The sequence below is a fragment of the Scyliorhinus canicula genome, chromosome 10 (genome assembly GCF_902713615.1).
Source record: "Scyliorhinus canicula chromosome 10, sScyCan1.1, whole genome shotgun sequence".
Lineage (NCBI taxonomy): Eukaryota > Metazoa > Chordata > Chondrichthyes > Carcharhiniformes > Scyliorhinidae > Scyliorhinus > Scyliorhinus canicula.
Window position 1 is genome coordinate 177209726 of NC_052155.1, and position 26649 is coordinate 177236374.

The window sequence follows — 26649 nt, forward strand, 5'->3', positions numbered from 1 at the left end:
GGGCCGAGCGGATGCCCGTTTTCGGCCAGTCCCACTGGCGTGAAATGGACATGGTCCATCACGGCGGGACCTGGCTTGGAGGCCGGCTAGGTGAGAATTCGGGATGGCGCGGGGCGATCCGGCCCTGGGAGGGAGGGGGCCCTCACGGTGCCCTGGGCTGCGATCGGGGCCCACTGATCTGCGGGTGGGCCTGTGCCGTGGGGGCACTCTTTCCCTCCGCGCCAGCCTCTGTAGGGCTCCACCATGGCTGGCGCGGAGAAGAACCCCCCTGTACATGCGCAGGAAACACGCCGGCGGTTCTGCGCATGTGCCAACCGCTCCGGCGCTGCCTCGCCCCGGAAGTGCGGAGGATTCCGCAACTTCCAGGTGGCCCGACTCCGGAGTGGTTCGCGCCGCTCTTGGCGCTGCGTCGGGCCATCCGGCCAGTTGCGGGAGAATCCCGCTCATGTGCTTTCATTAAGTACAGTCCCTGAGTATATATTAACATTTCAGAATGCAGGTTGCACTACCAGTTGTGTGGGGCCTGAGGTTTTTGTGAAAGTTGATCTAAGTTATAATAGCAGCTGAAAGATTTGTTGAAAACATACAAGTCCTGACTCAGGAGGTCAAAGAGCAAACCAGAGGTAAGCATAGTTTAGATTTAGTGTTTCGAACCGAGCCAGACCTCGGGCCTCCATGCGGGAGAAAACCTGGGCGATAGAGACCAAAGTATTCGTTTCAATTTTACAATTTTGCCGCACCAATCGAGCTTTCATTATCGACGGCCAAAGTGACTGAAATAGCTGAAGACTCGGGACAGGCCCATTGGTTAATCTTACAGGTTTAGCATGAATAGAATATAAATTAGAAGTTGTGAAGAGTCAAATATAACATCTGAAAGACTGTTATGTGTGCAAAATCAAAAAAAGGAGTGCGATAATATTCAAAGACAAATAAGATGAATATCAAACTATTTCTACAAATTGAAGTCACATTATGCCCAACATAACTAAGAGAGATGCAAGAATAGCCAAAGGAAACGAAAAACTGCTGAAATGCGGATGGGTGGCACTGTGGCACAGTGGTTGACACAGCTGCTTCACAGCGCCAGGGGCCCGGGTTCAATTCCAGCCTTGGGTGACTGCCTGTGTGGAGTTTGCACTTTCTCCCTGTGGATTTCATCCGGGTGCCCCGGTTTCCTCCCACAGTCCAAAGAAGTATGGGTTAGGTGGATTGGCCGCGCTAAATTATCCCTTGATGTGCAGGTTAGGTGGGGTTAAGGTGTTACGGGGATTGGGCTGGGGAGTGGGCCGAGGTTGGGTGTTCTATCAGACGGTAGGTACAGACTCGATGGGCCAAATGGCATCTTTCTGCACTATAAAAGGTGGGTGGGGAGTTGGCAGCTTCAGTCATCCTAATTTTCCACATGTGTAACTACTGCTGGTAGAGCTGTTTCCACCGAGTGGGATTCAGTTTAGCAACAGACAAGGAAAATGAGAGCCATAAAGCAGATGTTCCTTTTCGTGAACCTATTAGCCATTGCAGCAAACTTGAACACTTCCGTAAAGTGCAGCATTCAGCCTAAAATGCCAGGAGATTTTCTGTTTTCTTGTGACCCACCCCCCCACCCCGCCGTCCAGTAATATTCGGTTTCAGTAAAACTCTTGGAGTATCACTGCAAAGTGAAGTTAATAAACAAATGAACCTTGCGAAAACTTGCCTCTTCACAAGCCTCACCTGAAGGACAGTGCACAGAGGTTGGGCTGGTGGAACGTGCGGAGGAGTCTGTAATGCACCCAGAAGGAGGGAAGTGTATCTGTCAGAAGAACAGCCAAAATGAGCAAGCCGTGGGATGTGCGTTGTAACCAAGGAGACTGCGCTAATTAGTATTACATTTAATCATCTTTGTAAGTAATTACTTTTAACCCAGACATTTGAAAATTAAGCAGATGAAACTCTCACTGGGAAAGAGATGCTGGAATCTGTAAGACGACCGTTCTTTTGTGATATTTAACGGTCTGATCTATTTAGTTGGGTGAGATTGTAGGTTTTATGAGGAATTCCTCCAAACTACAACTCTATTTTATACCTCACTGGGAAAGCCTTCAAGTGCACGTGGGTTAAACAGTAGATAGCAGCAAACTATTATGCGTACTCATCATGTATGTCCTCGTTATATTACTTCTGAATCTCTTGTGAAATTTACAATAATTCAGTTGATGCACCATTGTATAAGGACTAACATTTTCCACCTCATGTTGCAAGTTTCAGGAGTACCTTGGTTACAGCATTGTCGATCACGTTCGTAAACAAATAGAAGCACTCTTGTCTATAGAGACCACTCCCAACTGTTTAATTATATGACATATAATCAGAGAAAATGGGTCCTTCTTTTCGGATCTGAATTGGCCATTGTGTGTTTCACATCTGGGGCGTGATTTTCCCACCCCGTTGCGCCCAGCGCCAATCGGTTGTATAGCGGAAGAATCCAAAATCAAGATTTGCGCCGGGCGCAAACTATTTTGCCATTCACCCCGACTCCTCCCGATGGCGAGATCCAGATCTCGCCCAAATATGGCAAGAAGTTCATTAAGAGTCATTTGCATTCACTTCAATCTCATTAGCGAGATTGAAGTCGCACGCAGTGGCCTCCTGGGAGTCACCCGCCTTCCCAGGGAGATGCCATGTGGGTGCCATTCAATACACGTGTACAAAAATGGGAATCCTACACAATGGCTACCAAGGGGATGTGAGGAGGTGAGTCGCCCTTTCCATTTACCATCAAACAGCTCAAGCACACCAGAGCTGCTGCCCTAGTTCTCGGAGGGACGGGGGAGGGTCTTTCAGTGGGATTGGGGTTGTTCTGGGACTGGGACGTTCCAGGTCGGGGGTTGCCCCTGTGTCAGGGTTGAGGGGAGGGGCTCTGTGTGTGTGGGGCCTTCAGACCATCTTTAAAATATTGTGTTGACTCGTGACAGGAACAACCAGAGTTGCAGCTTGTGTGTCCTACCAAACTCTCCCAGGACAGAGCCCTGCTGCATGAGAGTTAATTCACCCCCTTTAACTGTGAGCAGCCTCCAGCTTCACAGCTTAAGGCTATTTCAAAGGAGGGATTAGCCTTGTTAGTTGTGATAGCATTTCACCCTCCTGAACTCTCAAGTGTCTCCTCGAAGCAACAGGTGCCCTGTCTGAGAGGATGATTAGCGAACTGAATGTGCTGCACCATTTGATGATTGAACAGCTTGCCTGTACTCTCGGAGTGTCAGCACCAGAGAGGCACTTGTCAACAATTAAACACTAAAGAGCAGAACTTCACCATTGACGACCCTCTCGCGGTCAAAGAGTAAGAATCTGGATGAGCGCAGGATAGCTGAGTGTGACCTTCCTAATGTAGCTGGCAGAGGTCTGGGTTTAGGGGTTCCTCATCTGGCTAGAAGGGAGTGTGCAGAGTGAGATTTGCCAGCACAACCGGCTGGCTGGATGTCACTCTGAGAGGAGTCAGGACAGTCATGGGAAGGGTGGGGGAGGTTTGGGGATTCGAGGGTCCCGGGATGGAAGACCTAACTGATTGTTAGTCTCTCTCCTTCTCCAATTACTTCCATTGGGGGCCATTGATGGCATGCATGTCAGCCTGTGAGCATGGGCCTTATATTAACAGGAAGGGGTACCACTCCCTGAATGTCAAGGCCGTGTGCGAGCAGTGCCTCAGGATCATGCATGTTTGCACTTGCCATCCTGGGAGTGTGCATGACAGCTACATCCTGGGGCAATCGGAGATCCCCGGTATCTTCGAGGACCACCACAGGATGGCAGGTTGGCTCATGGGGGGCAAGGGATACCCGTTGAGGTCATGGCTGATAACGCCAGTGCTGAGGCCTAAGCCCAAGGCAGAGACCCAATACAATGAGGCCCACATTGGCACCCGTGCTGCCATTGAGCGGTGCATCGGACTGCCCAAGATGCAGTTCCACTGCCTGGTCCGCTCTGGTGGTGCTCTACAGTACACCCCCCCCCCCCCCAGAGGGCCTCCCGCTTTGGGATGGTCTGCTGTGCCCTCCACAATCTGGCACAGAAGCGGGATGACATGCTAGAGGAGGAGGCTGAGCAAGAGGAGGGCTATGCGGCCTGGGATGAGGAGATGGAGGAGGAGGCGTACCAGAAGGTGCTGGAGGATGGGGGACAGGTGGCGGTGCGTGAATGACATTCCAGGAGGCCCTCATCACCTTGAGATTCTCATGAGACAAGGATGTGTCCGTCAGCTCAACACCACTCCCCCCCCCCACCCCTCCACCCGATCACATCACACCACCACCTCCCCGACCACCCTGTTTCCACAGCTCCCCCACTCCAAGAGTCTGTGTGACATCACACCAGGGTGCTGGGCCTATGTCAGCTCTGTCAGCAGGTCAATATACAAGGCAGGAGAGATGATCACTCACTCTGAGGAAAGCTCTGGTGCTCCTCAGGATCTCACAAAGTCTGCCTCCTGTCTTTCTGCTGACAACGTGCTCGGACCCATCCTAGCATCAGTGTCTGCATCAAGGCTTTTGATCTTGGACCACTGTGCTGAGGGGGGATGGGGGAGAGGGATCAGGGGGTGGGGAAGTGGGCAGGCTCGCTGTGAAGATTAACATGGCAGAGGCTTCACATGTTTCAGATGTGAGATATTTGATTGTGAACAATTAAATGTGACAGATTTCCATTCCACCAAGCTACGGATAGTGACCTCACCAATGCCCGCTTAGTGATCCTCACTCTTCTTGATCCTCCGCGGTTTGGTGCTCTGTCTGTGTCTCTCTCCAGAATGCACATCAGAAGCGGAGGGAGCCTGCTGCCTTCTTCACCCTGTGGCATTGATGCTCTTGATGGTCACCCTCTGGGGGCCTGGAGCCGGAGTACCCCGGCTGACTTACCAGTGTCACAGGTGGTGCCATGTCACCCTGCCCTTGAGATGTGTTGGTATCAGGAGGGAGGGTGTGGTGGTGGTGGTGGGGGGGGGGGGGGGGGGGGTCGGAAGAACTGGAGACCACCTTCAACTCCTTGGTGGAAGGCTGCTCGATGGGTTCCAGCGCTTCATCCTCCCTGTCGGTGCCCATAGGGCCCTGGGTTGGCGGGGCAGTTGGAGTGAGCTCCAGAAGCCTTCGGGTGCAAGAGATGGTGCTGGAAATGCGTGACACCGAGGCCTGGAAAACCTGGAGTGGTTCTCGCCACTCCGGTATGCCGGGACCCCCCCGCCTCACTGGGTAGGGGAGAATCCCGGCCGTGGTCAGTGGAAGGGAAGGATACTTTTGTGGGACATCAACAACTCACTTGAGATAGGTGTTCCCTGTGAAGGGACAGTGGATCCTCACCTCGCTGTCGGTGACTGCTCTCTCCTCGGGCAATCTCCAGTGCCTGTTCCTCATAGGAGATGCGGACTCGGATCTCTGGCTTTCAGCACAAGGAGCAGGGCCTATTTAAATTTGCATCCCAGTGGCATCACTGGGTCATGCCGGTCTTGTTAATTATGGGCCATTCCCACAATTTTAATCGTGGGCCACCAGAACCCCAAATAAGTTTAATTTTTTTAGTAGATTTTAAAGGACTCCCTGTGGGGCCCAGAGTAAGATGAATGCTTCTCTTGATCCCACAAGGAAATATTAGGTCTCCCACAAAGATGAAGAACCTACATTTACAATGGGCTTTTAATTTCTCAAGATGCCCTTGTGCTTCGCAACTGAAGTATTGTGAAATTCTTTGTAATGTGAGCGAACATGGCAGACAACTTACACCAACAGCAATGAGATAAAAGGCCATTTATCTGCTTTGGTGATATTGGTTCAGGGTACATTTTGAGCAGGAGAATGCACACTAACACAGGATGCAGCAGGCAACAAAGCACTTGATTATGGGGTTAAAGCAGGTAAATACAGACTAAAAGTGATTGTCCTTTTAAGGGCAACACAGCAGAGTAAGGGTCCCCTGATTTGGGGGACCAATTGGGAGTCAAAGTGGGTGATCATCTCAAGGGGTAGAGTCCGCTCCTAGGCAGGAGACATACAAGGGACTAGGTGCAGCCATGTTGCTGCTGTTCTGCTCTACAGTTCTACTTATCAGTAAATACTTTTGTGTTTCTAATGAAGTCTGCCAAAGTAATCATTACATCTCCCGCCGAGGATAAAATTAACATGACACTTTGGCCCGACACCTGTTTTAATCAAAGTCTTGAAAAAAATAGTACTCACTTGAATTCCTCTCTTTGGATGAATAGACACCTTTGCTATATTGCCAGGTGCTTAGGGATGGACACAGAAGAAACCTGAATTGGCCGGCAGAAAATGACAAGAGAAAATAGCCCGGCGAAGCAAGAGCAGCGGCGTTACGTTTTATTTAAGAACGAATTTAAGTTTTTTAAAAAAGTTTCTGCAAAGATTTTTTTAAAAGATAAGAGAACATAGAAAGCAGTGCTTTAATTAAAGACAAACTACCCCGAGTGAACTGCAGCGAGGACAGTCAAGAGGCAGAAACTGACAAACTCCCGATCGGACCATGAACTTTAAGCAGAGAAGTTCTGAAGTTTTAAAAAGAAGACAAGTTAACCACTTTAAAAAACAACAAGCCCATCGGATCACGGGTGGGATTCTCCGACCCACCGGGGGGGCGGCGTGAATCCCGCCCTGCCACTCCGACACCGGCTGCCAAATTCTCCGGCGCCGGTTTTTTTGGTGGGGCGGGGATCACGTCGTGCCGGTCGCTGGCTGTTGGCAGTGGCCTCCCCCCCCCCCGGTGATTCTCCGGGCCCTGATGGGCCGAGCGGCCATCCATTTTCGGCCGATCCCGCCAGCGTGCAATACACAAGGTCCATACCGGCGGGACCCGGATCTGAGGGCAGCCTGCGGAGTCCTCAGGGGGGTATCAGGCTCCCTGGTTGTCTGGTCCACAATCGGGGCCCACCGATCTGCGGGCGGGCCTGTGCCGTGGGGGCACTCTTTCCCTCCGCGCCGGCCTCCGTAAAGCTCCGCCATGGCCGGCGGGGAGATGAAACCCCCTGCGCATGTGCAGGGATCACGCAAGCGGTTCTGATGCACCAGAACACGCTGGTGCTCCCGCGCATGTGCCAATTTACGCCGGATGGCGGAGGCCCTTCGGCGCTGGTTGGCGCGGTGCCGACCACTCCAGCGCCGGCCTAGCCCCCGGAAGTGCGGAGATTCTGCAACTTCCAGGCAGCCTGACGCCGGAGCGGTTCACGCCACTCTTTGGCGCCGGTACGGCCCGCCCGCTGGTTGGGGGAGAGTCCCGGCCCTTGAGTATGAGTGAAATCGACAAAGAACCAACACATAAAAAGAAGAAAACAACTCCAGAAATCACTGAAATCACCTTTTCTTAGAAAAAGAATTTCTAAAAGTTAAAAATAAAGCAACCAGGTTTGTGCCAAAACTTCAAAAGCACGGGAAAAATACAGAGAAAGCCAGGAGCTGCTGACAACTCCGTGGAAAGAATGACAGTCTTAATGCGGCAATGCTTTTAAAGTATTCATGCACTTAAATCAGCAACCACAAGGAGGATCAAACAGCTATGGACAGGAAAATTGGAGAAGACCCCAGATGGAGGGCAACTTTCAAAAAAGGTCCATTAGCAACAAAACCCTCAAAGAAGAGGCAATGGAAGACTTCAGAGGAGGCAATGAAAACTTCAAGGAAGAGGCAATGTAAACCTCAGAATAGGCAATGAAGACCTCAAAGAGCACAATGAAAGGCTCCACAAGGAGGACAATGAGAGAATTGCAGAATGGAAATGGGTCAACATTTCATCAGAGACAGACCTGACCAACAATGAAGCCGAAAGGGTTTGTCTGAAGTTAAGACAAGTGGAAATGGCCGCGCATGCGCATGGCGACACCCTGCAACGGTCGGGCCGTTCAACATGGCCCGGCCATGCATGGTCCCGACCTGCCAGATAGTGCCCCCCTGGACACCACCTCGCTACCTCCGGGCCACCGCTCACCAGCACCCCCAGCCCTCGCTTAAGCCCCCCCCAGCCAGCAGCACAGCTCCCCCCCCCAGACTGTGGCGACGCTGGACACAATCCGCAGCCACCACGCCAGGTTCACGAAAACTGAGAGCGCACATGTCCCGCGCCGTCGGGAACTCGGTCCATCGGGGGCGGAGCTTGGGGGGAGGGCCTTCAGTTAACACCCTGAGGCTGTCCCAACGGTGTGCGGCGTACTCCTCGATGATGCCGTTTTGGAAGGGGCGGAGCATCCGAAAACAGGCGCCGTGCTCCATTAGGTCGTAATCAGCGATTCTCCACCTGATCGACGATTATGATATCGGCATCGGGCAATGGAGAATCCCGCCTATGGTCTGCAAATGTGAGAATTGCGCCCCCAGTGTCCAGTGAATCCATGTTCCCAGAACATTAACCTAGGTTTATAGATTACTCGTCCAGTGACATTACTATGCCAACGCCTCCCCTCGCTAGATCGTAGATTGTCTAAATAAAGATTATGGTTTGCCTAAAGAAAGCCTTGATAAAGCCATAGGTAGCCTGCAAAGGTGCAATAGTATATCTGAAAGGAAGTGTTTGATTTAATCCAAACTGTTTTGCGATAAATGCAAAGCAGATGTTGCTGAAGATCAGATGTTAAATGGAAAATGGACAAATAATTCTTTGTTGTGTACACCCCGTAAAACATTATTGGCTCCACAGAAGTATGGATTGCTAGTGCAAGATATTGTTCAATTGCCAAGACCAATGTTTTTATTCTATCAAGAAGAGTTGAGCCAAATTCAGATGTGACCTCGAAATAAATCTGTGCAACAACTGAACACTTTATATTTGAATGAAAAATATACTTATTTTGTGACCATGGGCAAAGTAAGGCTCCTGAACTTCTGAACTGTCGTTATTCAACTTGACAGCTCCAATCCATGCATCAGTGTAATTATCTTCTACTTTGTAGAATTTTGTAATGCGTTTGTATAAAATTAATGAGAATGTTAGATATCTGCTGTGCACAGTTCATGTTCGACGTCTGTCGAGGGAATATTTTTAATGGCAGCAGGGAAAGAATTATCTTCATGGGATAGAGGCTCCACAGTCACAGGATAAAAATAATCCTCACATTAGTAAGTCGTATTCTCTGGTTATGTTCCTGTTGCTAGTTATATATTTATGTTTATTTTGCTGCTCAAGTCCAAGTCTTGCCCCAGAGACTTGAACGCAAGAATCAAAGGCCGATGATCCAGGGCAGCGCTGAAGGAGTGCTGCACAGCCAGAGGTGCCACCTTCTGTATGGAATGTTAAACCGAGGCCCTGGCAGATCTCTTGAAAGAACATAAATCCTTGAGCTATGTTCCTGACCTCTCCCTCCCAAAAATAAGAAACACAGACCCAGGTGTGAATGGGTACAACCGTCCTCCATCTTAAAGTTTTCCCTCAGCCCTGACGATCAGCAACACGACTGTGGCATTTAAATGATTTGGTGACAACTTGTGGGCCAAGGAGACATGCATTTTTCTTTACTGACTGCGCCAGCCGTGGACCGCAAGAGGAGTGGACATATTTGTTCAAGGAAAACAGTTTTTACTTCCAACTCAGTCCTTGCGTTCACTTTAGAAATCATTTCTAGAATTCCGCCTTGTCTGAATCTAGTGAATTTGTTATTGTGAGGAAAATTTCTTGCTATGACTTTTGGAACGATTGTTCTGTTTTTACCATTAACACAAACGTTTCTTCCTTCCCTCAGGGAGAAAGTGGTAACCCAGGTTTGCCAGGGAGAGATGGACACCATGGACCACAGGTAGGACTATTGCATATCTAGTCACAGCCTCCGAATCCCTCATTTTGCTTTTTTTTTTGTTCCCCCCTTCCCTCGCTCCTCAGCTCTCCTTGCATCCAATGGTCACCTCAGTAAAATTGTCTCTTTCTGTCACCAACTCTCCTGTAAGTTGCCGAAGTGGCCACACTTCTTATCTGAGCCTCGGTGTAAAGAGCCATTGGCCAATTTGATTTAGAGAGGGTTGGGGAAGCAAATCGACACCAGGTTTAGTCAGGTATTTGATGCGACCATCAATTCACACGAGCCGATTAGTAGAAGTGAACAGTGGTTTTAATAAGCTAGACCTGTGCCTACCTGCGACTGCTCTGTACTGAGTGCCGCCTAAAGGCTGAAGGTTTATATGCCACCCCCGAGGGGACAGAGCCACAGGCGGAGCCCACAAGGTCATCAACATAATACAATACAATACAGTGGTGAATTGCAGTAGCAATACGTTCACCACATTCACCCCCTGTTAAAAAATTGAAGTCCATTGGGGGTGATGTGGGCTCACATATTGAGTCTGTCCAGAGCCTTAGTCATTCCCTGTGATCGTCTCAGCCCCGGCTTCGCTGCGGGCACGGGTGTTGGACTCGTCACTGCGGGCACGGGTGTTGGACTCATTGACTCCGGAAGCGTGTTGTCTGGAGCTTCATCACGGTGTGCCGGCGATGGGGGAAGGGTGGGTGTAGGCCGTGTAGGGGCGGGGGCGGTGTTCAGGATCCACAGGGGCGCAGCTGGTAGCCCGCTGTGAAGGATTCAGTCGGTGGTGATAGGCGGTGTGGGGGGGGGGGGGGGGGGGGGGGGCGTTGGTGATGGTCTCCCTCGGGGAACCGGCGGGTGCCAGATCGCGGAGGGAGACTGTATCCTGTCGTCCGTTGCGGTGCGCCACGTAGGCATACTGAGGGTTGGCATGCAGGAGCTGGACCCTCTCGACCAGGGAGTCGGACTTGTGGCTCCTCACGTGCTTCTGGAGAAGGACAGGCCCCGGTGTTGTCAGCCAGGGCAGAAGCGAGACCCCGGAGATGGACTTCCTGGGGAAGACAAATAGACGGTCGTGAGGGGTCTCATTCGTGGCTGTGCAGAGGAGCGACCGAATGGTGGAGCGAGTCGGGGAGGACCGCATGCCAGCGGGAAACTGGGAGACTTCTAGACTGTAGGGCCAGGAGGACGGTCTTCCATACTATCGCGATCTCCCTCTCCACCTGTCCGTTTCCCCGTGGGTTGCAGCTGGTAGTCCTGCTCGAGGCAACGCCCTTACCGAGCAGCAACTGATGCAGCTCATCGCTCATAAGCGAGGAGCCCGGTCACTGTGGACGTAAGTGGGGAAACCAAACAGGGTAAAGATGCTGTGCAGGGCCTTAATGACAGTGGCCGCGGTCATGTCGGGACATTGGACGGCAAAGAGGAAATGGGAGTAATCGTCAATGACGTTGAGAAAGTACACGTTACTGTCAATGGAGGGGAGGGGCACTTTGAAATCGACGCTGAGGCGCTCAAAGGAGCGCGAGGCCTTCACCAGGGGCGCCTTGTCTGGCTGATAGAAGTGCGGCTTGCACTCGCGCAGACTTGGCAGTCCCTGGTCATGGCCCTGACCTCCTCGGTGGAGTAGGGCAGGTTGCGAGCCTTGATGAAGTGGAGAAGCCGGGTGACCCCCGGGTGACAGAGGTTATTGTGGATGGCCCGAAGTCGGTCATCTTGTGCGCTGGCGCATGTGCCGCGGGACAGGGCATCTGAGGGCTCATTCAGCTTCCCAGGATGATACACAATATCGTAATTATAGACCCTCAAGATCTTATCATTCTAGATCTTGCCCCGCTGTGTGTTGTTGAACATAAAGGCTACTGACCGTTGGTGAACCTCCTACCAGCCAGGTAGTGCCTCCAATGCCGCACAGCTTCCACAATGGCTTGAGCTTCCTTTTCGACAGAGGAGTGTCGAATCTCAGAGGCGTTGCGGGTACGGGGAAAAAAGGCCATGGGTCTGTCTGCCTGGTTAAGGGTAGCAGCCAGGGCGACATCTAACGTGTCGCTGTCCACCTGGAAGGGTGTGGACTCATCCACCGTGTGCATCGCGGCTTTGGCAATATCTGCCTTGATGCAGCTGAAGGCCTGGCGGGCCTCAGTCATCGGGGAAAGATAGCGGCCTTGATAAGTGGGCGGGCTTTGTCCGCATAGTTGGGGACCCACTGAGCATAATGTGAAAAGAACACGAGGCATCTTTTCAGGGCAGTGGGGAAGGGGGAGTTGCAAGAGGGGGCGCATGCATTCGGGGTCGGGCACTAGGACTCCGTTTTCCATGACATAGCCGAGGATGGTTAGTCAGGTTGTGCGGAAAACGCATTTCTCCTTGTTGTAGGTGAGATTGAGGGCTTGGGCGGTTTGGAGGAACTTCTGAAGGTTGGCGTCATGTTCCTGCTGATCATGGCCGCAGATGGTGACGTTATCCAAGTACAGGAACGTGGCCCGCAACCCGTACTGGTCAACCATTCGGCCCATCATTCTTTGGAAGACCGAGACCCCATTGGTGACGCCGAAGGGGACCCTGAGGAAGTGGAAGAGGCAGCCGTCTGCCTCAAAGGCAGTGCAGTGGTGGTCTTCCGGGCGGATCAGAAGCTGGTGGTATGCGGATTTCAGATCTACCGTGGAGAAAACCCGGTAGTGTACAATCTGATTAACCATGTCCGCTATAGGGCAGCACGGTGGCCTAGTGGTTAGCACAACCGCCTCACGGCGCTGAGGTCCCAGGTTCGATCCCGGCTCTGGGTCACTGTCCGTGTGGAGTTTGCACATTCTCCCCGTGTCTGCGTGGGTTTCGCCCCTACAACCCAAAAATGTGCAGAGTAGGTGGATTGGCCACGCTAAATTGCCCCTTAATTGGAAAAAATAATTGGGTAATCTAAATTTATAAAAAAAAAAAAAAAAAAACCATGTCCGCTATGCGGGGAAGGGGCTACGCACCGAGTTGCGTGTATTGATTTATGGTCTGGCTGTAATCTACAACCATCCGGTTCTTTTCTCCGGTCCTGACGACCACCACTTGGGTTCTTCAGGGGCTATTACTGGCCTCGATGATCCCCTCCCTCAAGAGCCGTTGGACCTCCGACTTTATAAAAGTCCTGTACTGCCTGCTCCTGGTGGCGACGGGTTTACAGTCGGAGGTGAGGGTCGCGAAGTGCGGGGGAGGGGCGACCATAAGGGCCATGAGGCTGCATCCGGTGAGAGGGAGTAGGGGTTTGCTGAACTTCAGGGTCAGGCTTCTGAGGTTGCACTGGAAATCCAGCCCTAACAAGAGAGGAGCGCAGAGATGGGGGAAGGACATAGAGTTTAATATTGGCATACTCAGCGCCCTGCATCGCGAGGTTCACGACACAGTACCCCCGGATCTGCACTGAATGTGATCCGGCAGCAAGGAAGATTGTTTGGGACACGGGGGAAATCTGGAGGGAACAGCGCCTTACCGTGTCCGGATGGATGAAGTTCTCCGTGCTCCCGGAGTCAAACAGACAGGGCGTTTCATGCCCATTGACCCGGATGGTCATCATGGAGTCTTTGAGGTGCTTGGACCGTGACTGGTCGAGAATGACAGCGCCGAGCTGCGGCGTAGTCGGTGGTAGCAGGGTGGTCCCAAGATGGCGGCCCCCGTCGGTCGCACGTGTCGGGCGGAGTGAAAGATGGCAGCCCTCACGGATAGCACGAGGTGGATGACGCGTCAGAAGGGGGCGGTACCAGCAGGCACGCAGCCACGCTGCGGGGTCTGCAGGCCTGTGAGTCGGGCCTGCGATTTTGGAACTTCGGGTCGGGCCAAGCAGGCTTTGGCAAAACGTCCTTTCTTGCTGCAGTCGCTGCAGGTCGCGTTCCGAGCTGGTCAACGCTGCCTGGGGTGCTGGTTCTGACCGCAGAAATAGCAAGACGGCCCCCCGGGATTGGGCGGGCAGCCGCGCGGCACAGGCCTGGGACACCCTCGGGTCGGGTGATGGCAGCGCCTCCGCCGCCCACGAGGAAATCGCGTGGTCGGAGGGGAAAGCATTTAGGCTCTGGAAGGCTACCTCTAACGAGGAGGATAGTTTTACCGTCTCTTCTAGGTCGAGGGCGTCCTTTTCGATCAGGCGCTGTCTGACATAGCTGGACCAGACTCCAGCCACACAGGTGGCCCAGATGGCGAGTTCCATGTGCTGCGAGGCCATGACATCCTTGTAGTTACAGTTACCAGCGCGTTCCCTCAGGTCGCATAGATATTCCTCCAGCGATTCCCCAGGGTGTTGACAACGTGTGGTGAGGAGATGCCGTGCGAACACTTCGTTCACCGGCCTCGCGTAATGTCTTTTCAGGATCGCGATCGCGTCTGCGTACGTGGTCGCGTCCTCGATTAGTACAGAGATTCTGTGGCTCACCTGGGCGTAGAGGAGACTCAGCCTGTGTGCCTCGGTGACGGCGGGCGAGAAGGAGGCGGCGAGGTAGGCCTCAAAGCAGCGGAGCCAATGTGAGAAGATTCCTTTGGCTTCAGCTGCCTGTGAGTCGAGTTGCAGTCGATCAGGTTTGAGGGCGGCTTCCATTGCGATATCTTAGCTTATTAAATTGATGCGACCATCAAGTCACACGAGACGTGTAGAAGTGAACAGTGGTTTTAATCAGCTAGATCTGTGCCTGCCTGCGACTGCTCTGTACTGAGTGCCGCCTACAGGCTGCAGGTTTATATACCACCCCCGAGGGGGCGGAGCCACAGGCAGAGCCCACAAGGGCATCAACATAATACAATACTATACAGTGGTGAATTGCAGTAGCAATACGTTCACCACATTCAAAGACGTGAATTTTGTTGTTGAGTCAAGTGTCCCAGTGGCGGGTTCAGAAGTACGTGGGATTGGCAACGCGATGGCCAGCGAATTCTTGGGCTAGTTGCCTGGTCAATCGTGCAGCAGGGGGCAAGGAGGAAGTCCAGAATCCTGCCACTACCTCATGGGGCGAAAGGTCCAGGCTCCCTATTTAAAGGGCACCCAGACAGGCATTCATTCCCTGCAATCCAGCAGCTTCAGTCAGGCTGTATGAGGGGGTGCCATGAGACCTCAGCTGGTGCTCGAACCTCATAATCTTTCTCCCCTTGCATATCCTCAACCATTGCTACTATTCACTGTTCTGGAGTGATGTCTCTGAGCAGACAACAAATGGCCCCACATGTTAGCGATGTCTCCCTCCAATGCATCTGGGAAAGGCAGGAGGTCCTGTTTCCGAGTGATGGCAGCTAGAAGCCTTCACGCCTGACCAAAGCGGCCTGGACTTGCCTCCCGTGACCCCGGCCCTGCCTTCCATCGTCATTGAACCTCCCTCCATCACCTTTGATCTGCCCTCCCTGTTACCCTGAGCCCTCAGGACCTCCCTCACCATTGGCCTTTCCCCCATTACCCTGGATCTCCCCACAATCAGGCTTCACCTTCCACCTGCCCTGTGTGGTCCATCTTGCTCCCTATGTTTCCCTGCATTTGTAAGTCCTGCATAGACCATTCCCCCCCTCCGCCCCCCCCCCTCCCCCCTCCCATCGGTCAGCTAAAACCAGCACCCAGTTTCAATGTATCAGTGTCTCCTTTTCCATGGTCCATGCAAAAGTCTCCAAGAAAGAAAAGCAGCTCCAACTCAATCCGAATGAACCAGGAAGATCACCTTTCCTCCTACGCAATTAAGTACGCCCGCCTGTTTCGTTTCCCGCTGCACAAGATTCCGGCCAAACACTCTGCAGCAGGGTGACCAAATAGCAATGAACATTGAAAGATTTGAGTGGTTTGTCTCGAACACAAGCCGATGGTGCCACTGGATTACTGCTGTATCTGACATCAGCTATCTCCCCATAGACCAGCAATAAAATTGGAGCCTTTCTATCCACCTAGTTTGTTACGATACACATTGACACTATAGGAGAACTTTGGTTTTGATTGATAACTTGGCACTGCATTTGGAACCTGCTATTCTTATTCCTGAATAGAGCTTGGTTTAAAGGGTTAGATATAAATCCACTATTTAGATAAAGGGCAGGATTCCACCGTATATGATGACATATATGGTGCCTAGACCACTCTTATTGATTGGATCACATAAAGCAAGGCCTCCCAATGCAATGTGCCCGCTGAAGATCAGTGGCAGTGTGTTACTTTCAATGGGAGAAACTGCACCCACTGTTATCGGTGCCCTGCTGCTTCCCATTATGGGTCTGTGTAGGTGGGCTGGGGTTCAGTAAGGAGAAAGTGTTCCCTACAACCGATAACCACACTGATGCCTGTACATACAGCCTAGACCTGAAGCAAATGGAAGCAGAAAATCATAACTTGCAAAGGAATCATCTGGTGTATTTTCCAATGACAGATTTTACATTTAATTTCCTGTCAAGGAAAAGCAAGCATTTGGATCCTTTCTACTACAGCAAAGGATTTTTTCAAAGGTTTAACATCTGACATATTTGAATAGGAAGCTCAGTGAATTAATGTGAACAAAGATCTCATTTCTACTTAACATTGAAATGACTTTAATAAGATTTATAACTAATAATGAGAACATTAACCTTTGCCCCACATCCTGAAGAGTAACAGCGGGTGCTTTCACACACGCTATTGAAACTGAATGGAGAACTTGGATTCTAGATGATTAATTTTACAAAACTACTAATAATAATAATTGCTTATTGTCACAAGTAGGCTTCAATGAAGTTACTGGGAAAAGCCCCTAGTCACCACATTCCAGCGCCTGTTCGGGGAGGCTGTTACGGGAATTGAACCCGGGCTGCTGGTCTTGTTCTGCATTACAAGCCAGCTGTTTTAGCCCACTGTGCTAAACCAGCCCCATTGCACTCCTGGCAGCGAGTGTTCATCACCTGGATTATCTAATAGAGAATTTAGGTGCAGGGCCCTCACGATCTTCCATTTACAGGGAGAGAGTTGGGGGAACGGACATCTGAATACCTGTTACGTATTTACTCAGGGGCGGAGCTTCCAATACCAGGATTGGGATTTAGTTTGTGATCCGTAGAATTGTCCCTCAAAGGGTTGTGAATCTGGAAGATTCTCTACACCAGAGTGCAGTAGACGCCGGAACACCAAACAAATTTAAGGAGGAGATAGATAGGTTTTTAATTAGTAGCGGGATGAAGGGTTATGGGGAGCGGACAGGAGGTCGGTGATGTGGCCAAAATGAGAATAGCCATGATCGTATTGAATGGCGGAGCAGGTTCGAGGGGTTGAATTGCCTAATCCTGCTCCTAGTTCTTATGTTCCAAATTTATGATTGCAATTGTATTTAAGCACTCTGGTGCTAAGTTTTAAAAATGAAGAAGGAACGTGCATTTTTGTAGCACCTTTCATAACCTCAGAATGTTCCAAATTGCTTTGGAGCCATTAAATTATTTTTGAAGTCTGGTCACTGTTGGAATGGAGGAAAGACGGCTGTCAAATTTGTGCACAGCAAGCTCCCAGAAGCAACGATGAGATAATGACCAGATAGTCTGTTTTTATTGATGTTGATTGAAAGACAAATATTGGCCTGGGCACCAGGCTTTGAATCGTGCCCTAGGGTTTTTTAGATCTGTTTGGAGGGCAAGGTAGTGCCTCAGTTTGGCACCTCATTTGAAAGACACTACGGGCATGGTTTAACGCAAATGAAACAGAGTCCCGTGTCAAATACGTTTAGCTAGGTGTCTCTTGGTGCCGACAGCACCTCCAGATTACCACCAGCTGTTGCAGTATGCTATGCCCTAGTTCTTGCCATTATATCTTTCTTGATTTCCTTGTTTAGCTGTGGAATGATTTTCTCCCTTTTACAATTCCTCTTCCTCATAGAGTCATACAATGTACAGCGCAAAAGGAGGCCATTCGGCCCGTCTCGGGAATATACTTTAATTGAGAGGTATTTAAAATCTCCCTGATCATTCACCATTGTTCCTCAATTGTCCTACCCTCAATTATTTATGCCCAGTCCGCTTGGGCCAACTTTTTCCTCAGGCCTGGATAATTACTTGTGCCCAACGCTAAAGCTCTAGTAAGGCACTCTGTCTTCGCTCGCGCAATCGCGTGCAACTTCAATTTGATCTGAATATTCCAGTTTAAAGCAGTTGTCCCTTGCCCGTAAGTTCTCTTTCGTGTTCTCTTTGGTGTCTACACAATTTGTGATGTGTATCACATCAGATTCTATAGCACAGGTGGCTGGACTATGTTGGGGATGATTTAATACAAAAAAGGATGATTGGCTCAATGACAACAAATGATATACTGTTCCTCGTGATCAGAGCTTTTTTGCAGTGTTTTCGTGGAACTGGCCAGTAGGAAAATAAAGCAGTGATTTCAAAAACACATTAGGAAGCTCGAGACGATGAGTATTCAGCAGTGCTTTACCTCACGGGCTATAGCTGGAGTTTGAAGGAAGGAAGAATATGAGAATGTAATCATTGCTACTTTGTTCATTTCCACTGGGGTTAAACCAGACCTTTGCCTGCACTCTGGGTACATTAGAACCCAGTGTTTTGCCTTCATTGTCCATTAACTAAAGGTGTTAGTTACCATTTTTAGTTCCACCTGAAATGGATGTGAAGTAAGCTGGGAGACTGTAATGTTCCCTTGAAGAGGACATCAACAGGGGGCTGTCCAAGCTGACACCACCACCTCCACCGTACCAACCGCGATTTCCAAGTCCCACCCTGCTACTTTTCAACGAGGTAGGGGATGCTGTCAGTCGAAACTCACCTCCATCCCTCATTTATGTTTTTATTGATGTATTTACGAATAGCGATATTGTAATTCTATCAAATCAGCGTCCAGTAGGACCAGGCTAGGTTTGAAAGGAGTGATTTTATGAAAGTGTGCTGCAGCCAGGTAATCATAGCTGCCAGCAGCGCCTTTCAGGGAACAATTTTAACCCCACCCGTCTGATAGAAACGGGACAGGTGATGAATAGAAATTGCCCAGGTACCCATGCTGCAGCCACCAGGAGCTGATCACCTCAGGTTTTCATCCACCCAATTGAACAGGGGCCAGGGATATCCACCAAAACCAACAGGCCCCTTCTTCACTTGGGCATGTTTGATCCTAACGGCATCATCAGGACTCCACAGCAATTGTAACTGGCTGGCCTGAACTGCAAACCACTGTCACACTCCAAGCCGCTGAAGGCAGTGGTGACAAAGGCCAGTGGCCATGTTAATAACTCACTGCTCCCTAATCTTTGACTGAACGTTTCCTCCTCTACTTATCTTCTCACCATTTTTTCCTTTATTTCCTCTTCCTTTTTTCCACCCTAACTTCCTTCCCCAGATCCTGTACCTTTGTTGGTGTCCCCCCCCCCCCCCCCCCCCCCCCCAAGTCACGGAAAGAGAAAATGAGGGTACATTAGGGAGAGATAGGACCATTTTAAGTGCAACAATCATGTTAAATCCGTGGAGGTTGTTGCTTTGACAGTCACATAACTTAATTGACAACGTATTCCTTTTCTTTACTTCAAATTGCAACACCCTATTGTGACATATGTTGTGAACCCATTATTTTACAGTTACTTTGTCTATCTATATTGATTTTTTTTTTAAGTTGTGAAAATTCCTTTCCATTTTTCAATTCAGAACCAATCAGAGTCAACCTGCCCGGTTTGAACTTAAACAAAGCTGAGCAGTTAATTGTTCCATGCTGCAGTCTCAGTGTCAACACCTCCACCAATCAGAGTCCACTTGCCAGCCAACCAATCAACGCTCTTTACCCATGCAGTATAAATTGGTGTTCCCCTGTTACAGGTGGCAATATCGTGGGAGCTATTATGATGGGTGCAAGACGAGATCCTTTGATAGCATGTCTTTTTTTTCAGCAGTACTCAAGTTCCGTACTGCAAAATGACTATCAGGTCTTTCTTGTTTGTAAATCTTGATAATTGCTCATTCCTTGAGAGGGCTGTCCTAGAGATTGTTGACACAGTGGGCGGGCTTTTTTGGCCGTGACTGTCCGGCGACGGGGAATTCCAGGGAGTGAGTTCCAGGATTGTGACTCAATGACATAGAAGGAACGACAATATAGTTCCGAGTCTTGATGGTGTGTTGCTATGGGCCAGGGTTTAGAGAACCCCAAAGTGTATCATGGAGTTCACCTGACCCACAACTTTTAATAGATTGTGATATGGGGAGCACACGGCCCACTCTACAGGTGTGGTACAGCAGAATTGGAAAAGGAATTTTTAAAACAAAACAATGTTTATTCCATGAACTCAAGTTAACCTTTTTAAAACATAAAGTGAACATCTTAGCAACCATCAATTCAAATACAACCCCCAAAGAATACAACACTAAGTAATCCTTAATAACTTCCCAAACAACATCCAGAAGACAAAAGAAACACCTTTTAACAGAAGCATATTAGGTTTACATTCACTATTGAGAACATTTATAATTCTGAATTCACCAGATGATCAAGAGATAGTCTTTTCATGGCCGAGAGATCAACAGTACACCTGCTCTGTCTGGCTTCAGCTCCAACACTGAAAACAAAACTAAAACACACCCCGCAGCAAACAACCTAAAACAAAAGTAAGAAGCCGACAGACATCCCAGCTCCACCCACACTCTGACATCACTGATAAACACCCATTTCTTAAAGGTACATTTCTTAAACACCCATTTCTTAAAGGTATTCTCACGTGATCGTGTGGATTGGAGGGGAACCTGCGGGGGTGATGCTCCCAGGCATCTGATGCCCTTGACCTAGGTGTCAGAGGTTGTAAGTTGGGAAGGTGCTGTCGAAGGAGTCTTGTTGAGTTGCTCCAGTGCATCTTGGAGATGGTTTGCACAGCTACCACTGTGCTCGAGAGCGTGCACTTCATACTGACTTTGAGTTCCCACCCCCCAGTCCCCGTTAGGGCCTACCCGCTTACCCCTCCATAATGGGTGTAGCCTGACCATCAGGTGGCCATTTTTTAAATTTCAATCAGTTTAAAATGCTGAAAAGGTGCCTCAAGGTGGTTGGTCCCACTGTCTTCCTTATCTGCACTATCAGGCTGCGGCTTCTTCCATGCTGAAGGTCCTCCTGTTGGTCCTCCAGCTTCGAACATCCACCCGCCACACTTAATCAGACAGCGAGTGTGTCCTTTGGCCACTAATTGGCTAATCCAAGAAAAATTGATGTCAGGACCACATTTGACGCTGACATAGGTGTCCTGGCCCAAAATGGGAAATCCTGTCTTCTAAAAATTAACAAGTGTGTAGTTTAATTCCTTCAGGTGATGAAGTTTTCAGTGACAAGTTTAAAAACTATTACCCTTTTTATTACTTTTTTCTTTCTGTCCCTTTTTTATTCTCTCTCACTCTTAATTCAATCTTTCTCTCCCTCTCTTTATTTCTCCGTTGGTTGTCCTGCTCACTCGGGTCCTTGGTGACCTGCTTTTCTCACTGCACAGTTATTAGATTGCACTTTCAGCAAATTTGTGGGGAAATATTTTGAGCTGAAGGGTGCAGAGTTGGAGGCAAGTCTAATGCATCCCACGAGATGTCCTGCCACAGCGAATTTTGGTTCATCAATGTTTAAATGCTACCATGTGTGATATTCTCTGTGGAGTCCCTCAAGATGACTAAAAGTCGTAGTGCTGACAAAGAACAGCAAGCTATGTATTCCAAACAAAGCTAGTTCATTTACACCACTTCAAATGATTCACACACTTTACTAAGTAATAGTTAAGAAAAGAACAATATTAAATCTATGCTATAGAAATCTATAATATTTAACTATGCTGTCTAATCTCTCTCTAATACAATGAAAAACCTATCTTTACCTCCCACTAGCATCTTCTCCCAGAATCCCAGGAGTCACAGTATATTTATATGACTATGCCGTGGTGCCATTTTATGTTGATATACATAAACATCACCTTGTTAACTCTTTACACTCCCTACATTACATAGAACATAGAACATAGAACAGTACAGCACAGAACAGGCCCTTCGGCCCTCGATGTTGTGCCGAACAATGATCACCCTACTTTAAACCCACGTAACCCGTATACCCGTAACCCAATAATCCCCCCATTAACCTTACACTACGGGCAATTTAGCATGGCCAATCCACCTAACCCGCACATCTTTGGACTGTGGGAGGAAACCGGAGCACCCGGACAGTGACCCTGCCGGGAATCGAACCTGGGACCCTGGAGCTGTGAAGCATTGATGCTAACCACCATGCTACCGTGAGGCCCCTTGTGGTGTATGGTGCATAAGGAGGCCATTCGGCCCATCAAGTCTGCACCGACCCACTTAAGCCCTTACTTCCAACCTATCCCCGTAACCCAATAACCCCTCCTAACCTTTTTGGTCACTACGGGCAATTTAGCGTGGCCAATTTACCTAACCTGCACATCTTTGGACTGTGGGAGGAAACCAGAGCACCCGGAGGAAACCCACGCAGACACGGGGAGAATGTGCAGACTCTGCACAGACAGTGACCCAGCGGGGAATCGAACCTGGGACCCTGGCACCGTGAAGCCACAGTGCTAATCACTTGTGCTACCATGCTGCCCTTATTATACATATCATTACACCATGGGCTGAAATTTACTGGGGTGGAACAATTTGCCATGTGTCCAGTTAGTCAGAGCTTTTCACACCTCCTTACTGCTTAAAAAAGGGGCCCTAAAAATTGCTGAATTCTGGTGAACAATGGGACTGACAGTCTATCGCATTAACCAACAAATTTAAGGTTTAAGAACAAAACTGAGAAGTCGGGTAAATTACAGTTAAATCAGGTAATGAAAGGAGAGAGGGGAGAAAAGACAAATGTAAAGTAAGAAGACAAATGTAAATGTTTAAGATTTAACATTTTTAAAACTCCAGCAACAATTTTTTCCAGGAAATTCCGGCCCCATGAATTGTAGCTTTGCAAAGCTTATGTTCTTGAATGGTTGAGGTATAAATAAATAGAATTCTTTTAAGGGGAATTGAGAGTCAATTTCTCCCCAACTGCTGTACATACAAACACTGTGCTGAGATTGATATGTTTTCCCACTATGCTAGCACTGGAATGTTAGGTCTGTGTCTGTGTATGTAAAGGTACCATAGTACCAGATGCCTATAGGCTGCGTTCCCCTTTGAGGGGGGGGGGGGGGGGGGGGGGGGGGGAGATGACTGGACCTGAGGATCACCACACCTCAGGCAAGGGGCAAGGTTGAGAAGGCGGGGCCTTCATGAATAACATCAGCCGGTAGGGGAGTTGAACCCTCGCTGCTGGCCTTGCTCTGCATCACGAACAAGCTGTCCAGCCATCTGAGCTAAACCAGCTCCCAGCGTGTGTGTTTAACCCCAGTCTCACTAATCTTCATCTGTGAATTGAGGTTCTTCACCGACAACTGCTGACTGTAATACAATTGCACCCTCTTTTTTTATCTGAATTTGGATTTTCACCTTGGATGTGTTATTTGTGGCAGCCCTTTTAATTTTGAAGATTTTTTGCTGCCATTGTTTTGTTAATACGATCTCACCCGTCGTTAACGGTCAATATTTGTGTTTTCATGATGGAGGCTCCTACTGCAGGATGTTATCAACGCTGAAGTTAAAACCGAATTTAAGGTAATTCAGGGAATTCCAATTCGGAAGGTGTCAAACTGTAACTTTAAAAACCAAAGATTTGCAAGAGTGAAGTCGGGGAGGATAGACCTTGGAGGTAAAGGGTCACAGCATTTTAAGATCCTGGAATGATGTGGATGCAATTACTATAATCCAGCAATTATTGCCGAAGCTCAGGACAATTACACATGACATCCTGATGGAAAAATATAGCTATTAGACCGCAAGTGACACAGATTTATATAATATAATGCATATGTGGGGACAGCGACAGTGTCATAACATCCAAACCAAGCATCCTAAAGCACACACGTTTGTTATCGATCATCAAGATTTCCAAGTATATCGTGGCATTAAATTATTTCTGCATGTGCAAATATGATGGATAGTTTGCTTCTTTTCCATTCCGAAATACACTTGAAAATTGCAATCATTCACCACTGCTGTTATTGGTTTGTCAACTCAATCGCCACGAGAACAATTGCTTTTAAGTCCGATTGCTTTTAAGTTAGGAGATGTGGGGATGGGCTCTCTACTGCCCGCCACCAGTAGCAGGGCTCCTGATCCAGCAGAGAATTAAGCATCGGGCAAATATTGGCCGCCGATCCTCTGGTTTCCTGCCGACAATGGCAGCGAGCTACATGTCCCACACAGGCGTGAGGATGTAAATGTTTCATTTGAACTTATTTGCATCCGATTGTTTATTTTTGTTACCCTTCATGCTTGAATGCATCTCAAGTACCCTACTTTGAAGCTAACCACAATGCTTATAAACACCTAGCTATGATTGACAGATCCTCACCACATCAAAAGCAGTTAAGTGCTTTCTGCTGAGAAAAAGAAGTAAAAGCACTTACCTCCTAGATTTTTATTTTGAAAGTGGAATTTGAGCTCCCAGCCATGCTAAATTTTCATGGCAAGAGAGAGGGAATTGATCCTGAGAGCCGCTCCTAGCAACAGCACACACCAGGAGCAATTCTACTCCAACGGAGAATCCACCCAGGGTCTTCAATCACGACTATCAAGTGTAAATATCCAACTCTCAGGAGAAAGATCCCAGTGGGTACATTTTTAATGTATTGATAATGCATGCAAACAGGAGTGTCCACACTCTTTGAACATAAACTGTGGGCTATTAGTTTGACCAAAATGGAAATTTTACACAGGAATGTTAACAAGTTCAAGAAAAATAGCACGCTATGACATTTCAGCCCTGTCATTATTAACTGTTGGGAACCAATTTTAAGAATTGGAATGAGAGATATTTCTGTGGTGAACTGTAAATCTTAGTTTACTTTCTTGTTGATAGTGGCAACTCTAAGAAGTAGCTTTTTCTCTGTGCTGAAGAAAGCAGTCACAAATAAGCATTTTACATGCAGTGAGATATTAACAGGGTTTGACCACAGAGACTGTGAAATCAACCTGAATGTTTCGGCTGGCATTATCGACATTCAGCAGCAGGAAAGAAAACCACAGTTGGAATTGTGTTTTTGTTTTCACTAACATGCATGCTCAACGTCACATGTACTTTGTTGTTTCTCCTTCTGCCCTGCACTGTAAATGGAATGAATTCCACAGCAGCATTGTCTTTCTAATACTGTTGTTGGGTTGGAGTGGAGTGCTGATAGCTCCGAGAGTTGGTAGGGATGGTACAAAACTTTATCAACCTCTAATGGACCCACAATGAAAGTCAATGGAGTGGTCAATGTTCTCTTTGAAAGACCTGGAAAGGTCTGTCTGGAAAACGTACAATTTCTGTTCACAGTTATTTATACTTCATGAGTTGAGGTTCAAGCTTGTCCTGGTGATAGAGTGTTGACTATATCCACAGAGGAATAGTTTACTGTCCGGTGTCACCGCGAGACTCCACTGGTTCCGCTAACCCATCATTCAAACACACCGCTTACATAATGGCAAAATGGCTTCTCACCAAAGTTTGAAAAGTCTACTCATGGTCTACAGATCAAAGTAAAGAGTTGGTTTATCACCAACCCATTACGATGTTTAACAATTCAAATCCTTAGTGGGTGCCAATCAGTGTCATAATATACACCAGTATATCATGGTGCAGACACACACTGATGGACACACACAGGGACCAATCAACAAGTACAAACACCACAGCCAATCACCAATTAGAATACACACACTATAAAGGCAGAGGGCACCACGGTTCCCGCTCATTCTGGGTGCTGCCTCTGAGTGTAACAAGAACTCATCCAGCCCAGCACAGACTCACAACACGTGCTGAGAGAATCAACTGGTTCGGACAAGGCTTAGGTCTCTAGTTTAAGTTAGCATCATTTAGACCCACAGTCATCGTGTGTTAGTTAGATATAGTTAATAAAATTGAGTTGAACCTTCATCAGTGTCTGTTCATCTCTCAAGTCTACACTAGCCAACACTTCAATCAGCTGTACCATGGATCACCTTCAGCAGAAGAGAGACAGGGATATGAATAAAGTTGCCTCATTAAAATGAAAACTGAATGAATCATTGCCCAAACTTTGGCAAGAACCCAGAGTTTAAAATTACTTTTCATATCTTCAAGATCTACACACCTTCTCATTGGACTCTCTGCCTAGCCATTGCAAGCACGTTCAAAAGCAGAAGAACACAATAAATATCCATACATTTATTTAACGCCAGCCTTAATGTTTGACCAATCCATGAGGTCAACTCAATTTTTGTCCTTTTACTGAAAGTTGGTGATATGGAGTTGACCTTCTGCTCCTTGTTGTCAGGGAAACTAAAAACGCTTTAGCCTGAACCAACTCTTTGGATTCTTGACTGGCCTTCAACTGATGGGAAAGCTTCACTGCTCAAGTCTGAGAGCGCGATTATCCTAAAAGGGAACAAAGTCCCCGAGCGAGTGCATTTAGCGACTCGTGCTGAATAAGGTACCTGAACGGGGAACGCGCAGCCGAGGCCGTATACAGCCCCGTTTTGTACAGTGAGGAGCTCCGAACGATGGAACTCCCCATTGTAGCTGGAGCCATTTTTAAATGGGGTCCCAATTTCCGAGGCCCCCGAAAAATTCCTGACTTCCTCCTCCGCCTCCCCAGGCCGAACGCACGCTATGGGTGGGTCTCTGGCACAATGGACGGGATTTACATCGCAACGTCTCGCGAGATTGCATTGAATCACCCGAGGTGTTGTGAACCGGGTGGATGCCGGGAGCTGCTTTTCGGGCGCAGCCTGGCCATTGGATTGTGCACTCAGTGAAGATTGCAGTCAGGGCCATCATCCGACCCAATCTGCATATTTAAAGAAGGACCCCATGGGCTTTGGGTGGTCAGGTTAGCTGCCTG

At 48.7% G+C, this 26649-nt stretch overlaps 1 protein-coding gene across 1 annotated transcript in view; it reads left to right on the forward strand.

Moving 5' to 3' along the window:
• si:dkey-225n22.4 (collagen alpha-1(XXI) chain) overlaps positions 1–26649 on the forward strand; it is a 229012-nt gene that overhangs the window by 119650 nt on the left and 82713 nt on the right. The window contains exon 17 of the mRNA XM_038810217.1: positions 9707–9760. Coding sequence (XP_038666145.1) covers positions 9707–9760 — 54 coding nt within the window. The remainder of the gene's footprint in view (positions 1–9706; positions 9761–26649) is intronic.